General features: G+C 37.6%; 3 protein-coding genes across 5 annotated transcripts; 2 read left to right on the forward strand and 1 right to left on the reverse strand.

Annotated features, from left to right (window-relative positions):
* Positions 1-99: 99 nt before the first annotated feature.
* On the forward strand, positions 100-2,869 carry LOC107624151 (uncharacterized). The gene is made up of 3 exons (XM_016326618.3): positions 100-595; positions 1,127-1,221; positions 2,238-2,869. Exons 1-3 carry the CDS (start codon positions 434-436, stop codon positions 2,623-2,625), a joined length of 645 nt encoding a protein of 214 aa, XP_016182104.1. The 5' UTR covers positions 100-433; the 3' UTR covers positions 2,626-2,869.
* A 422-nt stretch (positions 2,870-3,291) lies between these two features.
* LOC107623822 (proline-rich receptor-like protein kinase PERK15) lies at positions 3,292-8,343 on the reverse strand. 3 transcript variants are annotated; one of them, XM_088483041.1, is made up of 8 exons: positions 7,126-8,343; positions 6,049-6,432; positions 5,799-5,885; positions 5,467-5,537; positions 5,143-5,228; positions 4,811-4,955; positions 4,296-4,457; positions 3,292-3,758 (listed from the first exon to the last, which is right to left on the reverse strand). In XM_088483041.1, the coding sequence occupies exons 1-8, from the start codon at positions 8,030-8,032 to the stop codon at positions 3,522-3,524; spliced, it is 2,079 nt and encodes a 692-aa protein (XP_088339167.1). In that variant the 5' UTR covers positions 8,033-8,343; the 3' UTR covers positions 3,292-3,521. The 3 variants fall into 3 exon arrangements, with proteins under 3 accessions (XP_088339167.1, XP_088339161.1, XP_088339165.1); XM_088483035.1 differs by having other exon boundaries at positions 6,049-6,438; XM_088483039.1 differs by having other exon boundaries at positions 7,120-8,343.
* A 2,101-nt stretch (positions 8,344-10,444) lies between these two features.
* LOC148581741 (protein FAR1-RELATED SEQUENCE 5-like) lies at positions 10,445-11,673 on the forward strand. The gene is made up of 2 exons (XM_088493423.1): positions 10,445-11,127; positions 11,277-11,673. Exons 1-2 carry the CDS (start codon positions 10,445-10,447, stop codon positions 11,671-11,673), a joined length of 1,080 nt encoding a protein of 359 aa, XP_088349549.1.
* The last annotated feature ends 7,792 nt before the right edge of the window (positions 11,674-19,465 follow it).

Below are 19,465 nucleotides of genomic sequence, written 5' to 3' on the forward strand. Positions count from 1 at the left end.
CCAAATGATACTAGCTAAACTAGGCTTTTAGGTCCAATAATGACCCATGTCATAGCCCAGCCCATATTTGATAAATCACGGAAAGACAGTTTTACCCTTGTCCGCTCTTTCGTCGTTGCATCTGAGACTCGGCACCTCCATTATCAAAACCAAAAAAATAGCAGAATCTCACCAATTCAACCCCCCGGCCCCGATTCTTTCCAAAGTTTATCCCTTTTTCTTCTCTTCTTCTTTGTCTTCGAACGAAGTTCCTACAAAATGAACTGAATTTGTTTAAAGAAAAAAAAAACATTTTTTTTAATTATTCTTTAAGTATCGTTTAAAGCACCACATCCCATTTTTACTCAGTGCTGGGGGTCTTCAGAAAGGGGATGAATTTAAATTAGTGAAAATTTTAGGGTTTAAGATTGTGATAATTTTGTGAGTTGTGATTATGCTTAGGTTGTGGAAATGGTACCAAAATTGCTTGGCTGTTCACCCTGTTAAGACACAGGTAATCAGTTCAGGAATCATATGGGGTGTTGGTGACATTGCTGCACAAGCTGTCACTCATAGTTATTCTACACCTAACACTGCCCACACTCATCAAATTCAGGTAAAACACTGTTTTAATTTAGTGAGACATAATGTCATTTCATATTTGCTATAATGGTGGATTTTCACTTCTTTTATTACTTATTTTGTGTGTATTGGTAGTTGTATGCTGTTTGGATTTGTGGCTCACATGTTAATAGTGCATAAAAAAGAAAAGAAAAGAAAAGAAAAAGAAGATAGAATCACTGTGGCTGTGGCTGACAAGATTGCAATGAGCCTTATAACTTGTTCTTTTGCCCCTTCACCAATGCCATGGTTCTTGCCTTTTGGTTAAGATGGAATTTGGTTTTTTGGAGTCTGATATTGCTATCTTTGTTGAAAAGATTAGAACTTATTATTATTATTATTATTATTATTATTATTATTATTATTAAAGCTTCTCTATCAAATTAAGCATTTGTTCTTACTTTGACCTTTCTTTTTATGACAGTAGTGAATGTGAGAGATTGTTGATTATTGGTGAATTGGTGATTTTGTATTAGTATCGTAAAACTTCACATTGTTTCTTTTGGTTGATGGCATTATCTTGTAGGATGACGACGACGACGAATTCAAGATCAACTGGAAGCGGGTGGCTACAACCAGCTTGTTTGGGTTAAGCTTTGTTGGCCCAGTTGGCCATTACTGGTAAATAGCATTACTTTGTCAATTATGTTGTGTGCTTGCATATTGACAGTATTTTATTGTGATGGTTTCTTGTCTGATTTTGAGATCCTGAATCTGCATTTGCTTGTTAAGTTTTCTAGTTGATTTATCCGCATTTGCTTCCTTGGTTTTTTAATTTTTGTAAATTAATTCCGTGATCTCACTAAAAGAATTAGATTAATGCACATCAGATGGTTTTTAACCACACTGCAAAATGATCATGGCTAGTTATTCACTCTGACCTATCATAGGTAAATGCCAATTGTGGAACAGGTTACTGAGTTTTATTTCAAAGCTGCAAACTAGTTTCAATGCTACTATTTTTATAGGCTAGGTGTTCGGACTCTTATCAAACAGATTCCAACCATACATTTAAGATAAAATTGAGGGATTAGTGTTGTGAACTTTTCATCTGCTCAGGGCCTAAAGCTTCTATTTGGGCTCTGAATATGGGATCCCTTTCCGCTTCTGTAGCACAAAATGCCTGATCACAGGGATGGTGCAGTACGGGCTTCTCATCAGTTACACGGGGCTGAAACTTTCTATCTTAACTGCTGTTGTATGTTTGCTTGTGCCTTTATATGAGTGATAGAAGTATATCCAATGTCCCAAATTTACTTATCTTACTCATACGGTTCTTCACTACTATCACTTTGACTTCTTCATATATATCCTTTTGGCAGATTTGGCAATTGTAGTTCACATAGGTCTACAAGTTCAGTATAAGTGTTAAATTTCTTTTAGTAAAAGGCATGTGATGATCGCAATTTAAATAGGTGTGGCTTGCTGCTCCAGAAATGTCTAATCGACATATGAGCTTCATGAATCACATACGTCTTTTTGCAGTAAACATTGTGTTCCACATTTATATAACTGAAGTTGTTGATAGTACGTCTAAAATAGTATGTACAAGTAGCGGGAAGGGTGTAGTGGTGTTGGGCACGGCGAATATCAGCTTGTTAATTCTTCTTTTTCTTCTTTGATGTTAATTGTTGTAGGTATGAAGGCTTGGATAGATATATAAGATTGAGACTCATGCTCAAACCAGATTCCTTCCGCTTTGTTGCCTCTAAAGTTGCCATTGACGGGTTCCTTTTCGGGCCATTGGATTTACTCGCATTTTTCACTTACATGGGCCTTTCTACCGGAAAGAGTATTCCTCAAATCAAAGAAGATGTGAAGAGAGATTTTCTTCCCGCCTTTATCTTAGAAGGAGGGATATGGCCCATCGTTCAGGTCGCAAATTTTCGGTATGTACCCGTAAGGTATCAGCTCCTATATGTCAACCTCTTCTGCTTGCTGGATAGCTGTTTCTTGTCTTGGATTGAGCAACAACAGGATGCTCAATGGAAAAAATGGGTGAAATCTTTTCTACCTCTCAAGTAACACAGAAGCATCAAGTCTTAATTTAGTGCTTCTCAATTTCTCACTCATGTCTTTATTCCTGGCCTTGTCAATTTGTTAAATGTTCATCTCAGATTGTACTAGTTTATAAAAGCCTATTGATTTACAAGATATGATTTTCATCTTGAATACAAATTGACACTTTGATCAATCAAACATGTGCAATATCAAGTTCCATTGAATAAAAATAATACAAGGAACAAGAGAAGCTATCATACACATGTTACTAGTTAGCATTCAATAATATTTCGAAGTTCAAACTTCAAAGCATGTTGATTTGATTATTTAATTTAATTTTTTACAGATTAGAAAATAAAATTTTCGTACCTGATCTTGAGGTGCCAATCTACATCATTCTGCCAAGCCCACTAAATCAAAGTTTAAAGACAAAACTCCCCAGATTGATCTTTAATTTCTGCGTTTGGACGAATTGATTACTGGGAAAAAGATTCAACTTGTGAACTTTGCACATATAAATGTCAGACATGACCATAAAAAAATGTAAGACAATGTATAGAAAAAAAAGAATTATAATTGATAATAGTTAAAATTAGTTTGGCCAAATACAGACAAACGTTTCTTTTTTAAAGAGACAAATTTGTGTGGCGTTAGTTTTGATAGGGACTAACCTTGGAGTTTAGTTTAATTCAGTTAATATCAAGCTTTGAAAATCTCTAATTCAGTAAGCTAAGCAATATTGTGATAGAGTTGATAAAAAAGAAAAAAATTGAAACATTAAGAATTCGTCTTCTACTCTAGGAAACACCATTCTTTACATAATGAACATAACAAAATGAGTTTGTTTCTTCTTTTACAACACAACACAATGCTGTCAATGCCCCATCTCTGAAGTATTATCACAGTTCTTGACTTGGTTGTTAGCCTTCACTACTTGAGTCAGATAGGCAAAGACCATAAGCACTAGTCATTTCACTATGCACACTTGAGCTGCACTGTTGAGATGATAATCCCAAATTGAAGTCTCTCAAGTCCTGTTGGTATTGGCAGGCATCATAAGTTGAACTCTCTGGCCAACTGTATATTCTGGTATGCCCCGGCGTAATGTCCCCTACAAGATCCGACAGAGAAACCAATCCTTCTAAGGCACCTGCAATCTGTTATACAATTTGTGAAAACTTTGTGGTTAGATACATGCAGTCCTTGTGAAGATCTATTTAAAGAACTTACATCAATGAGAACATGGCTACTAATGATAAGTTATTCTATTAAAGAATGTTGAACCAAGTTAGAAAGCAAAAAGAAAGCACTTCGAAAGGATTTCACAAGAATTTAATTTTCCTCACAATGAAGCATTTCGCTTTTCCATGATGATAATTCTATCCCAAGAGGGATGTTGTAATTAGAAGTAGACAAGATCACAAGAAGGTGGATTCTATACAGAGTGAGAATGGCATGAAGTATTTGAAGAACTGGAGCAGGATTAATGGACCAAATTTTTATGTCTTTCTATGATGTCGACACCTTTTTATATTAGTTTTAATGTAACAAAGATCATTCACTTCTAATTGTAGTTACCCTCATGATCTAGCAATAGCCCCAACAGTTAAAGTTCTAATTAGCTCCTGTCCTTTATGTTTTTTCCCTTTATGTATGCTGCTGATGGAAATGGAAAACAATGAACAGATTATTACTTGGCTCATACGGGGTCGAAGGCTGGCTGAATGGCGCACGCAGGCGGCTGCGCAGGTAATCATTCTAGTCATCTCATCAGCTCTATAATTATTCTGCAACCTTGGATCAACAAGATCACTGACATCACCATCTTCTAGCACTTGCGCAAGCAAGGGCCTAGCCTGCAGTGCCAATAGAAAAAAACATATTGGAAACTCAATTTAAAACTCAGGAAGGTTCATTCGCAAAGGAGCTTATGTGGAACAAAGAAAAACAAAAAAATGTCCCTTAAATTCACTTTTGCTTTGAAGAATCACCAACTAGACCAAGCATCTAAGGCATATGCAAGTTAGCATTTCTGAAGTGCAATATATAAGCTGGCAAAAAATTATCTAAGTTGTTATCCACAGTCAACATACAGAGATACCAAAATTTGATCCATAAATAAATGTTAAAAGCTAGATTTTCAAACATGTGGGTTTGCATGTATGCTCCTATTTGTACATGACCACAATCTTTGAATTGATGAACTCACCCAATCAACCAAGCTCACGTTTCTTGATCCTTCTGTACTGATTGCTGGACGTCCAGTTAAGAGTTCTAAAAGCATCACTCCATAGGAATATACATCTGATTTATCTGTTAGTTTACCACTTGATGCATATTCTGGAGCCAGATACCTGCAATTATGAAGATAAAATTCTGAAGTTCGAGGCTAAAACTGTTCTTGTCGTATCCATTAGATAACTTTAACAAACGTCATCATAGTATCATATGGATTCCCTGCATCCTACTCTAATCAAGAAAACAATGAAGACCCAAATCAATTCTTGCAGTTATGTGTGGCAAGTTGAAAAGTGACCTTACCCAAAGGTTCCCACGACCCGGGTGGTGAGGTGAGTGATGCAACCATCAGCATTGGGGAAGATCTTTGCTAAGCCAAAGTCAGAAACCTGACATAAAGTCAAGCTCATTATCATTCTAAAGAAATTGAGAAACATATCTTCAAACATTGCCTATTAACATAGCCACATAGGAAAAATCTGTTCTAGTCAAGTTTTATTAATAAGATGATGTATTGGTGAATGAAAAAAATAAAAAGGAAAAGGGCATGTCCAGTTAACTTATAAGCATTCTGAAGGATGTTTCACAGTTGTTACTTAACATTTAAGTGAATAACATAACCCTTACCTTTGCTTCAAAATTGAAGTCCAGAAGGATGTTAGATGCTTTAATATCACGGTGAATGATTGCTGGATTACCTGCAGAAGCACGAACACATGATGCTTTTAATTAGAACAGACTACTGATCTAGTTTTGAAAGGCATAATATGTTAGTATGCTTATATGAGATGTATAACTCCAATCAATTCATGTGAGAAATGGGATTTCTATAATTTTTTTAACTCATAACAACACTATAGTGAGATTTGCAAGCATTATATTAAAGTTTAGGAATGCTAAAATTTTAACTTCAAAGTATTTATTCTGCTTCAAGTTTAAGGGTGAATAAGAATTCTCACAATCTTCATGTAGATATGCGAGCCCTTTTGCAGATCCTAGGGCAATCTTAATTCTCTTCTCCCACCGTACAACGGGCTTCCCTTCCCCTGCAATACAGTGTATCATCTTCAGGACCATGCAACTGGTAAATGGAACCGCAAAGTACTTGCTTATGATGCAAGAAAGGGTACAGAACATGCAAGTCATAAAAAATCACCAACCACTGTAGAAAAAAACTAAGAGCAAGATTGCCATAAATGGTAGGCTTACCATGTAAATGGAATTCCAATGTGTTATTTGGAACAAATTCATAAACAAGCATTCTTTCAGACATGGTAACGCAGTATCCAACCAACTCAACAAGATGCTTGTGATGCACCCGGCTAATGGTCTCAACCTCGGCCTGAAATTCTCGCTCTCCTTGCTGGCTTCCTGATTTCAACTGTTTAACTGCAATTTCCTTTCCACTTGGAAGAATTCCTTTATATACATAACCAAATCCACCTTCCCCAAGAAGGTTGGCTTCAGAGAAACTCTTAGTGGCTGCTACTAGCTCATCATATGTGAAAATGCCATTCACAGGGCCGAAATCTCCACCTCCCTCTGTTAGCTTTGATGGATTTGGCAGCACTTTGATGACATGAGAACCTGATTCTGACGCTGACATAATTTAGTACCCAAACATCCCAATAACTGCGCACAAATCTAACTAAAAATAAAATGCATATTGTAATATGAGACGAGTTACATTGGATGATCAATCCGTTGTCAGATTTCTAATTCTGATTCTATCATTGGTTATGGATTCATGGATTATGAAAACATAAGCAGAAGAAATTACTAAAGAAATTCAGATCCTAAATTTTGCAACTCCAGGATTCAACTCCTAAAGTGTATGTATAGTTCAATCAATCTACTTACATTGCAAGTAAGCTTTAACTAAGATAAGGTAATTTCTTAAGATTCTAATCTATCTAATGATCTATATTGCGAGCAATCATTTTAAAGTGAGTAGTGATATACCCTCTTAAACATCTTTCCTAATTATTATCCTCCTAATTCCTAAACAAGATGTATTCAATATCTTAAAAACATATAAACTACTAGATACTTTCTTTGTTGAGAAATTTTGAGATGATTATGAGTACGGTTTAGCAGGAAAAATAATTTTCTTTCAAAATACAACTCCTTAAATTGTAGGTACAATTCTCAGTTTAATTGAGAGTCTCTATTCTACTTCTATATGGACCAACCAATTCTCATAAAGTTTCTACGAAGTTTAGATTAATGCATAAACTTATCATCAATTAATATAGTTAAGGCTGAAGAATAAGATTTGACTTTTACTCTTAGCTCCAACACAAGGTGATGATTCCTCAGATTGATGTGTATGCAGATTCTTCTTCTGCTGCTGCTTTTTCTTTCTATTCCTGCACAAAAGTAACATAAGTGCTACAACAAACCCAATAACGATACCACCAATTACGATTCCCTCAATTATGAATCCACTTGGCACTTCGAACCCTGAGTGTTTATCAACGTCCACCGCAAGCGGCAAGCTTCGACTCGATGGTGGCTGCGCCGGCGTTGATTCTGGAGTTGATGGCAATGTAGGCCCCGTGAAAGGGTAAACGGTCGCCGGCGGCTGTGGCAGCAGCGGAGAGGTTGCTGCTGCTTCCGGTGCCAGAGGCCAAAATTCCTGTGGTGGTGGTGAAGTGGCTGTCGGAACTGGAAGCGCCGGCGAAACTTTCCGGTGACGCAGCGGCAATGGTGGTAACGCATTTGACGGAAAAGTAACCGACGGCGGAATCAGAGTTGGCGGAGACGAAGGAAGCGGTGTCGCCGGAACCGGAGGAGATGCTGCCGTCGGCAACGCCGTATTCGGAGGAGATGGCGTTGCTGGAATTGGATTCTCGTTCGATGTAATCGGAGTCGACGGTGAAGCAGCGACGAATGGAATTTCCGGCTGAGGCGGCGACGAGGAAATCGCCGGCGGGACTTGAGTAACCGGAGGCGGGGAGTTTGTAGGCATAGACACCACCTCCGGCGGAGAAGTGATCGGCGGCGAGGTAAGCGGTGGTGCTGTAGGCATTGGAAGCACTAACGGCGGTGATGGCGGAGAAGGAAATGGTGGTGGCGCTGCTGTAGGTTGGAGCAGCAATGGCGATGGGGGAGGAGTAATGTCAATCAGCGGCGGAGACGGCGGAGCCATTACCGGTGAACTTGCCGGAGTCAAAGGCGCAACTGAAAACATTTTATTTATTTTTCTATTTTAATTTTCTTTAAAGAAAAGAAAAGAAAAAGAAAGAAAAAGAAAAAGAAGAAAAGAAAGAAGAAGTTCTAAGTAGTAAAGTTTAAGAACTGAAAATGCATGGTCTTGAAGGAAACCAAGTAATGCTATGTGTTCCAAAGAGGGATTTGCAGTTGAAAAAGTGAAAAGTGTGAGGGGGTGGAATGCAATTTGATTAGGGAGTGAAGTGAAGTGCAGTTCAACTAACTATACGAATAGGAGGTGCTTTTCTTGGTGGTGCAATTCCATTGCATGTGAGAGGCTATACAACTAGCTAGCTTTGCTAGTTATGATAGATTATATGGTGATGGATAAATTTATAAATATTTTCGTAGTGGGTTTAGGTGTTACTAGATGAGACAAAGACATGCATGTGGTAGTTTGTTAACCTTTTCGAAAAGAAGAATATTTTATATAAAATAAATACTAGCATAGACTTTTTTAGTCTCTAAGGAGACTAGGAGAGACCACTCTCAAATCGGTGAATAAAAATACAACTAACATAATACTAAAAGTATAATCAATCTGCTATTAGTGAACTACTCGTATAATCAATATATGTATCAGAATAAAAAATGTTTATATATTTATATTTATAATATAATTAAATTTACAAATAATATAACCAAATTAGATTTGTATTTATTGTCCATTATATAAATAAAAGCATAAAAATACAATAATGAGTTACTTTTTGGTATTTATAAAAGATTAACTATTATATGATTAATTATTTTATTAAAAGAATATATAAAATAATATATAAATATACACAAATATATAATAATTATTTTTTTATATTATGTTTCATCTTTTAAAATCCAATAATCATACACAGAGATTTTTTTATTCAAATATATACATTATGTCTTATATTATTTGTTTCGAGACTTACCTAGAACCGGATGATTGGACTTGAATGAGAGACCCAAACGTTGAAGGAGGGTGGTCTCTGAGTTGTTACTGGAGCCTCCATCCGAGTTGTATGCTTTGAGGAATTGAGGGTGGTACCTGCAAAGACACTCTGATGCTTATGTTAGCAAGGAGTTAGGTTTACATGAGTGTATCAGTGTATTTATAGGTGATGGACTAATAACTACCATGGAAGTAGTTCCACTTCTGATGGTGAATAACCGTTTCTTTATTTTACGGTGGTTAAAATTACTCTTTTAGAAGTGGATGAGAGATTTAAGGAGGCAGTACTTATTTGAATAAGTGTCATCTGCGAGTTTGAATTCGATCTCTTTAGAGAAGTCGGATGAATTAGTAAAAACCAACTTTTTGGATTGAGCTTTTTGACTTAATTAAACTTGATCATTGCGTTGGGTCATGGTATAAACATTATTCATCTCGTATGAAGTTGTATTTTATACGTCTCAATATAAGATAAATAATATGTTGCCTATATTTGATACTAATATAATAGATTTGACTATATCGTCTACTATATAACAGAAAGGTAAATGTATTAATCTTATCATACAAGCGTTTAACCCTTACAAGTGTTACAAGTCCTGAAACTTACTAACACCCTAAACGCGCTCCAATTGTTACGTACAACTCATGCGCTATATAATAGAACATTATATTAATCAAAATCAATTAACACGCGAATAATATACTTTCCAATTTTCAAAAGATTTCGTTACCTTCTTCGAATCTCTTGCCAAGTTTTTTGTTCTCCTTCTTGCGTTCTTCCCTTGTATTTTCGATCGTTCTTTCTTCTGCGTTTATCACTGCTTTGTTCGTCGTCATTCACCTCACTTTCTCTCACTGTAACTCTAGCTTCGTTTTATTTTGATTTTCTGGTTTCTGAAATCAAAATCTGAACGAACCTTGAAGATAATGGATGATTCAACCTCAGATTGTCAGCTCAATCAGGGCGAAGTGAATTTTGAATTTGAATCTAACGAAGTTTCTGAGGTTTGATTTAGATTCAGCTAATTAAGATTAATCTGAATTTGATGCAGTTATTCGTCTATGATTGTCTAGCTGAATAATTCGCGAACATAGACTGTGAAATTAATGCGTGAACATAATCTGTGGATTGAATCTAGTGTATTAGTTTTGATTAATTATCTGCAATTTATAGCAGACGCTCGAGTGTAGATCAGAACTTTTTGGGTGTATTTTTAGGGAAGTTTGGGTATATTTTAGGGGGGAGTTTGGGTGTATTTACAGTTTATGGTTTTCCTTGTTATTTTAGTTGATTTATTATCGTAATGGGTGTAGATCAGGAGTCCTTGGGGTGTATTTTACTTTGATTGTTATTTTTTTATGAGGTCCAGAAATTCTATAGTATTTTCTTGTTTTAAACATGTTGTATTTTTGCAGCCCCTTTCTGTTGTTGATGAGCAGCTTGTTCCCAAGGTTGGAATGACCTTTAAAACCCTTGAAGATGCTGCAAAATTTTACAAGGACTATGCCAAGGTTGCAGGTTTTTCTACAAGAGTTCGGAGCACAAATAAAAAGGGAAATGAAATTAAGAATCAATTGATCACATGTAGCAGAGAGGAAAAATGGAAATCTAAAATATCTCCAACCGAGAAGACAAATCCCACAGTTGGTTTAAATTGTCATGCAAGAATTTATATACACACATTGAAGGATGTTGGTGCTTGGATCATTTCAAAGGTCGTGATGCATCATTCACACCCTTGCTGTCCAACTCAAGCAGAGATGCTCAAACAGCACAGGGAACTAAGCATGTCCGTTCGTCGTACAATAGAGAATAACGAGGAAGCTGGTATCAGACCAAGCAAAACATTCCAATCATTCGTTGCGGCAGCCGGGGGTCACCGCGAGTTAAATTTTATTGAAAAGGATGTGATGAACTACATCACGAGAGAAGTGTGGAATATTTCGGAACAAGAAGATGCAAAGGAATTCAAGAAATATTTATTGAGAATGAAAGAGAAGAATCAAAATTTCTTTTTCGAGCTCAAACTCGAGGATGATCAATCGATTAAGCTTGCTTTTTGGGCCGATGCAAGGAGCAGAGCTGCCTTTGAGTATTTCGGAGATGTTATTTCATTTGACACCACGTACAATACAAACAGGTAATATGTTGTTCTTGTTTATGCTGCTAAATTAATTTTGTTCTATGAATCTGCTGCAGAGGTGTATATTGGATCTTCCTTGGGTGTATAAATTCATTATATGGGTGTACGTAATGATTTTCATTCTGCAATGTCGTAATTTGTTTCATGTATAATTTGGTTTGTGGTTCTTTCGTCGGGGTGAATCACCACGGTCAGTCAATACTTCTTGGATGCGCTTTACTGAAAAACAAAGAAATTGAGTCGTTCAAATGGTTATTTCAATGTTGGCTTCGTTGCATGGGGAGAAATGCCCCGAAAGGGTTTCTCACCGATCAATGTGCGTCACTGAAAAGGGCTATAGAGGCTTGTATGCCAACAACAATTCACCGTTGGTGTATTTGGCACATCACGAAGAAGATCCCAAGCAAATTAAATGGGTACAAGGGACATGCTGAAATTGAACAAGAATTGAGCCAAGTTGTTTGGAACTCTCATAGTAAAGATTCATTTAATAGGAATTGGAATGATTTTCTGCTGAATTTTGGTCTTGTGGACAACAAGTGACTTTCAGGTAATGTTGTTTAAAATCTACAGCGGAGGTGTAAATTGCATGTTTTTTCGGGTGTATTCATAGCCTGTTTTCGGGTGTATTCTGTAGATCTCTATGAAGACCGTCATATATGGGTTTCAATCTATCTGGATCACCACTTCTGGGCAGGGATGAAAAGCACACAAAGGAATGAGAGTATGCATTCATTTTTTAACAAGTTTATTATCCGGAACAGCTCGCTTATTCAATTTGTCAAACAATACGATAATTGCCTCGGAAGTAGGGAGCAAGCAGAGAGAGAATCAAATGCTGCAGATTTGAATTTTGAAATGGAGAGTGGAGAGAGCGGGGGAGAGTCTTCGAGGGTGGCACATAGCGAGGCAGCCGGCCATACCGGCGAGAGCAATAAGGGGGAGAGTGGAGGTGGACATGCATCAGGTAAAAATGAGGGAATTAAAGGAGACAATAACAAGATTCAAGGTCAGCGGATATCGTTCAGAGATAAAGTTGTGGGTGCCTCAACAAGGAGAGCTTTGGAGGTTGCTGATTCTCTTGATGGGGATAAGATGGCTACAGTAGTTGGTAAGCAAGGCGATTCGGAGATACCAACTGTGACGTTCACTGAAGAAGCAAAGGAGATATTGGCAGAGCCCTACAAAGATGCCATCGTGATCAAAGTTCTTGGAAAAAACTTTAGCTATACGGCGATCACGCACAGGCTTAAAGGAGTCTGGAGAACCAAAGGAGGATATGAGGTACTAGATGTCGGTTTTGGCTATTTCTTAGTTAAATTTGATCTCTTGGAGGATAGAGAAAAAGTTCTCCTTGGAGGACCGTGGATGATTACTGGTAGTTATGTTGCGGTTAAACCTTGGAGTTCTTCATTCAGACCTTGTGAAAACACTTTTGGATCTACCATGGTTTGGATAAGAATCACAGGTTTAAACATTAACTATTATCAAGAGAAAGCCATGAAAATGATTGCGTCAGCTGTTGGTAATCCGATCCGCATCGATTTAGCCACCAAGTCTGCAGAAAGGGGAAAGTATGCAAGAGCATGTGTGCAAATTAACTTGGGACTTCCAGTCATAAAAAAGATTCAAGTTGATGGTCATATGTATGACATAGAATATGAGCACTTGAATTTAATTTGTGAAAAATGTAGCTGCTTTGGGCATGTAACAAGAGAATGTGCGAAAGAGAACAACAATGACATTGGGAAGGAAACCATGGTGAAGGAGAAAAATTTGCCGTCACTGTTTTCGGTGGATAACAATGAGAAAACGGCAGAAGGTAGTCAAATCCCAGTAAAAAATCAAAATTCAACTTTTGAATTTGGAATTAATGCCAAATCAATTCCAATTATGGAGAAGCATGGAGCAGCGGGTCTTGTGCATAATAATTTACAAGAATCATGCATGGATAGGGATACTCAAGCAAAAGAGGATGAATGGGTTACAGTTAGTAGAAAAGGCAAGGAAAAAGTGGGTAAAGGCCCCAATGTAATGCCAAAAAAAGCCAATGTAGCAATATGCTCCAATTTGGTGAGTAAGAAATTTTCTTTTGGGTCTAATAAAATGCATGCTGGATCCTCATCAAATGCAAAGGCGAAGTCTTTATCAAATGCAAAGGTGGAGCCTAAGGAAAAGAAAGATCCTCCATCCACGCTTGGCTCTTTGGGAACAACTCAGGTGGCTTTCAAGGATCAGAGTACTCCTTTTTTTAAAGCAGGGCACAAAAGGCAGCGTCCTATTTCACTTCAAAACTCACCTATTGAAGCATTGTCAACGGATTCTCGAGTACAAAAAGAACTTGATAAAGCTAGTGCAACAATAAACTTGGAGAACCAACCTCAACAGAAGAATGATGGTTCTGCGACGCAAGTCCACCAGAAGACAATTGGAGACAGGGGTCCATCAACGTGAGGTAGAATGATTATAAATTCTAATTATTTAATTTATTTTTATGGATTGTGACCATTTAAATATTATTAGTTGGAATGTAAGGGGAGCGTCAAATAAGATGTCTCGGGTGCACTGTAAGGAGTTAGTACGAAAATTTCAACCAACTTTTTTTATTTTGGTGGAAACTCATATTGGGTTTGAAACTATGAAAGAATTTTGGGGGAGATTAGGCTATTATCCTGTAGGGATTGTAGATGTTGTTGGACATAAGGGAGGAATTTGGTTCCTCTCTGCTAATTTAAAATTTTCTTGTAAAATTCTTTGGGCTATGAATCAATGTGTAACTTTGGAAATTGATGGTGGTGGGCGAAGATGGATTTGCAGTGCGGTTTATGGCAGCCCTCAAGCCACTAATAGAGTAGAATTATGGAGTCATCTGCTTGATATTGGTTTGTGCATTCAGGACCCATGGGTGGTGGTTGGGGATTTTAATGATATTTTGAGTGTTCATGAGGTGAAGGGGGGTAATTACTATTCGACTCGCAGTAGTGTCTTTGCAAGTACTCTAGATTCTTGTGGTCTTTTTGATCTGACAACCTCTGGAAGACGGTTTACTTGGTTCCGTAAAATTCAAGGAAACAGAGAAATTGCAAAGAGATTAGATAGAGCTTGCTGTACTGCAGAATGGCGTCTTCTTTTTCCAGAAGCTTTTGTTGAAGTTCTCAGCCGTTCCCACTCTGATCATTGTCCCCTACTTATCCGATGTCAAGGAGTTCCTAGCAAGAAAGGAAACCGGCCTTTTAGATTCCAAGCGGCATGGGCAACGCATCCTGATTACAAGGCCATTGTTCAGAAATCTTGGAATAGTACAGACTTTGGCATCCATAGGAAGTTGTTGGGGGTTCAAGAAGCTTCGTTGGAATTCAACTCTACGGTCTTCGGCAATATTTTTATTAAAAAGAGGGAATTGGAGGCTTATTTGAATTATATTCAACGAAAAATGGAGGCTGACGATGATCCAATTTTGAAGCACAAAGAGGAAGAATTGAGAGCTGAGTATAATCTAGTTTTGGCCCAGGAAGAATTGCTTTAGTACCAGAAGTCAAGAGATCAATGGGTTCGGTATGGTGATAGAAATACTAGCTTTTTCCATATGCAAACCATTATTAGAAGAAAATCTAACAAGGTTCATGGGTTGCTGGTTAGTGATGGGTCCTGGTCTGATGATCCGGAAGTTTTGCAAAGAGAGGTCGTTCATTTTTTCAAAAATATTTTTTGCTCTACTAAGCCTGTTGAGGTTAATTGCATGGGAGAAATTCCTATGCCATCTCTTAGCCAGGATGCTTGTGATAATTTGTCTAAACCAGTAACAATGTTGGAGGTTAAAGAAGCTCTGGATAATATGAGCTCGTTCAAAGCTCCTGGGCCGGATGGTTTTCAAGTTTTTTTCTTCAAGGAATATTGGGATGTGGTGGGTCATGAGGTGTGGCGTACTGTTCAGAAAGCATTATTAGGGGAGACTTTAAGCCATTCTTTGTTGGAAACTTTGATTGTTCTTATCCCTAAATGCGACCCTCCAACTAGATTGAAGGATTTTCGGCCAATAAGCCTTTGTAATGTAATTTATAAGCTAGTGACTAAAGTGCTGGTTAATAGATTACGACCTTTTTTGGATGAGATTGTTAGCCCAACTCAGGGAGGGTTTATATATGGTAGAGGAGTGCCTGATAATATTATTGTGGCCCAAGAAGTTCTTCACTTTCTTAAGCGGACAAAGTCTAGAACAGGAGCTATGGCTTTTAAGATTGATTTAGAAAAGGCTTATGATAGAGTTGATTGGAATTTTCTTGAGCACACTCTTGAATCTTTTGGCTTTCCTTCTTTAATTATTCGGCTTGTAATGAATTGTGTTCAGGCTTCAAATCTTTCCATCCTTTGGAATGGGAATAGATTGGACAGCTTCCAACCTCGCAGAGGGCTCAGGCAAGGAGATCCAATTTCTCCTTATTTATTTGTTTTGTGCATGGAGAGATTGGCGTGCTTCATTTCCAAACAAGTTGACGAGGGTATTTGGGATGGTGTGGCTGTTTCTAGAGGAGGACCTAGAGTTTCTCACTTGATGTTTGCAGATGACCTCCTCCTTTTTTGTAAAGCGAAGAAAAATCAAGTTCAGAATGTTGTGCACACCTTGGAGTTGTTCTGCAAAGCTTCAGGTATGAAGGTTAACATTGAAAAATCTAAAGCTATTTGTTCTAGAAATATCTCTAATAGAAGGAAGGAAATGTTGTCTGGTGTTTCTCATATTCCTTTTACTAGTGACCTAGGCAAATACTTGGGGGTGAACCTTAACCATCCTCGAGCTGCTAGGTCTATTTTTTCGGACTCTTTAGAGAATATCAAGAATAGGCTGGCTAGTTGGAAAGGTCGGCTCCTTAACAGAGCAGGCAGGCTTTGCTTAATTAAATCTGTTGCTTCTTCTCTTCCTATTTATCAGATGCAAGTGACTCTTTTTCCTACTTCGATTTGTCAAAAGATTGATTCTGTGCTTAGACAATTCTTGTGGAAGGGAAAGGTGGGGGAGCGATGCTTAAATTATGTCAAGTGGAGCAAAGTTGTCACTCCAAGAAAATATGGAGGCTTGGGAATTAGAGATACCCAGTGTGTAAATTTTGCTTTATTAGGAAAGCTTGTTTGGCAATTACTGCATAATAATGATAAGCTTTGGGTAAGAATTATGTTGGCAAAATATTTATCTGGAAGGTCTTGCTTTTCATCCAGTTTTTCTAATAATGTTTCAAGCACTTGGCGAGCGATTTATAAGACAATAGAAAAGCTTCGTGATGGTTTTGATTGGTGTACAGGCAGGATGTCTCAATCCTTTTGGTATCATGCTTGGCGACCATGTGGAACACTAGCTCCTTTGGTTCCTTTTGTGCACATCTCTGATTCTCACTTGAAGCTAGAAGATGTCTGGTACCATGGACATTGGCGGTGGGATATTCTTTGCACAATGATTCCGGAAGAAGTTAAACTTGATTTGATGCTCTTTGATCCTATCAAGCAGGCAGGAGATAAAACAGGTTGGTTTTGGACAAACTCAAATACTCTCACCTACTCGACTAAAAGCGGGTATGAATGGCTATTGAAGAAGAAATTTGGCTGGAACGATAATGAAAATTGGCTTTGGCTTTGGCGCTTGAGAATACCGGAGAAGATAAAGTGTCTGCTCTGGCTTTGTCTCAACAACAGAGTTCCCACAGCTAGTTACCGGTTTCAAAGAGGTCTTGCTACTTCTGATTTTTGTCAGCGATGTTATCTTGCTCTAGAGGATATTAACCACTGCTTTAGGACTTGCCAAAAAGCTCGTCAGATTTGGATTAGCTTAAATTTGGGAATGACCGTTGAGGACTCTAGTTTGAATTTTGTGTCTTGGATTCGTTCTAACCTCAACAAAAATGAGTTTCTCTTTGCAGCGGCCTTTTGGTGGATTTGGAGGGATAGGAACAATGACATCTTCCATCAAGATGATCCATGGAGTAAGGAGAAAATTGTTCACTTAGTTCAACATGCTGCTCGCGATTTCTCTAAGGTTGTTACCAACCAAAAACATATTATTCCTTCCTCTTTGCAATATAACTGGGAACCACCTCCAATGAATGTCTGTAAAGTGAACTGCGATGCAAGCATTTTTGAAAATGGGCAATTAGCGGGCTTTGGATGTATTATTAGAGACAGCATGGGAATTTGGATGAAAGGTTGTTCTGCCAGTATACCTCTTTCTAGTGTTCTCTCTTGTGAGCTTCATGCTATTTGGAGAGGGCTTGTTATGGCTTGGGATTGCGAGTGTAAAGAGGTCATATGTGAAACTGATAATCTTGATGCATTTCTTCTTGTTTCGCGAGGCACAACCAGCATGATTACGAATGACTCTGATCTGCTTGGCAAAATCAAAGAGATGCTTCAGCGCAATTGGACAGCTACTTTAGTGCTCATCCAGTGTACAGCAAACAGAGCGGCTGATTTAATGGCTAAGACTGCTGCTTTAAACAAGCAGGTGTACCTAGAGTGGTTACAACCCCCTAATAATTTAGACATTATTATTAGAGAGGAGTGTTACTCTTTCTCTTAGGTGTTTTTTCTTTGTGTTATGTTCAGTCACCAAAAAAAAAATGCTGCAGATTTTCATACGTTCATACCGTGTGCAACCAAATCCTCCATTGAAGCTCTGTTTCAAGGTGTGTACACTCATCAAAAAGTTAGGGAAGTCCAAGCACAATTTAGAGGAAAGGCGAATTGCATCACTAGATTAACGAATTCCGCTCTAGGCTATTCAGTATACGAAGTTGGAGAATAAGTTTTCAGCTCAATATTCAACAAGTTTGTGGTTACTTACGACTCAGTAGTAGCCGAGGTAAATTGTCAATGCTTATTATTCGAGTCAAGAGGGATATTGTTCCGTCACGCACTAAGCGTGTTAAGCTTTGAACGAGTAACCCAAGTGTCACCGAGATATATATTGGAACAATGGAGAAAGAAGGTAAAGAGGCGACACACACACATCAAGAGCAGCCACGACGAGCCATTGTTGGATCCAAGAAGCAAGAGGTTTGACGAATTAATTTTTTGTTCGCAAAATATTTGCGAATTTGTATCAGAATCGGAGGAGCTTACTGCGATTCTGCACCGTGCGTACGATAACGTCATGGTTGAGATGGAAGAATTGAAAGCCAAAAGGAAGGGGACATCTTCTTTATCTCACGAAGATGCCAACTTGGAATCCGTTAACGAGCTTCAAAGCCCTCCAAGGATTCAAACAAGAGGACGCCCCAAAAATAGGCTAGGTTCAAAGTTAGACAAATAGATTGCAAATGCCTCAAAGAAGAAGAAAACGAAAGCTTTAAACGAGGTAAAAGTGATGTTCTTTAAATATATGGTGATTGAGTTTAATTTTCTCATTAATAGTTTAGCTAATATGTGAGTTTATTATATCCAGTTAAACCTCTTTGATGCTGCATCAGTGGTGCGTTCAAATTCCAGCCAATATCAAGGACATGTTATTTATTATCAGTTCAGGGAGCCAGCAGCAGCGGATAACTTTTTGGGTGTATAGTTACAGAATATGGGTGTAAAAGCACTGTTATTTTGGGTGTATTTATGAATTTTCTTGTGTTTCACATTTTACACACACACACACACACACACACACACACACACATATATATATATATATATATATATATATCACAATCTGCTATTTATGTTATAAAATATTGTTTATTTTTTTACTACGGTTTAAGGGTTTTAGGGTTTAGGTTTTTAGGGTTTAGGGTTTAGGGTTTAGGGTTTAGGTTTTAGGGTTTAAGGATAAAGCCTTAGTGGATAGAAGTCTGGTGTATTTTTAACTTTCCTTGGGTATAAAATAAGATCTTATGGGTGTAAAAATCAATGATCTGGGTGTATAGTAGGTTGGTTGGTTTAGGGTTTAGGGTTTAGGAATTTAGGGTTTCAGGGTTTAGGGTTCAGGGATAAATCATCAGGGGATAGATGTTTGGGTGTATATTCAACTTTCTTTGGGTATAAAATGCCAGGTTATGGGTATATATTTGGTTTGATATTTTTCTTAATATTATAGTACCTGTAATTCAGACATTTTGAATACAGCAGAGAGAGTTTTACTCATAATTGGCAAATTTTTACATCATCTGTTCAATTTCTTACAAGACTATATAACAGTTATATTAATCAATGTCAATATCATTAGAATCTATCTGACAATATGGACTCAATAACAATGAGAATGGCTTGGACAGTCTTATTGCATTACTTCCCCTAATGGCTTCAGCTTTGTCTTGATTCATTTCATGGAATAAAATCCGGGAAGCATATTCTACTCTAAAGTGGT

Source organism: Arachis ipaensis, chromosome B10 (assembly GCF_059453495.1).
Source record: "Arachis ipaensis isolate K30076 ecotype BB chromosome B10, ASM5945349v1, whole genome shotgun sequence".
NCBI classification, from domain to species: domain Eukaryota; kingdom Viridiplantae; phylum Streptophyta; class Magnoliopsida; order Fabales; family Fabaceae; genus Arachis; species Arachis ipaensis.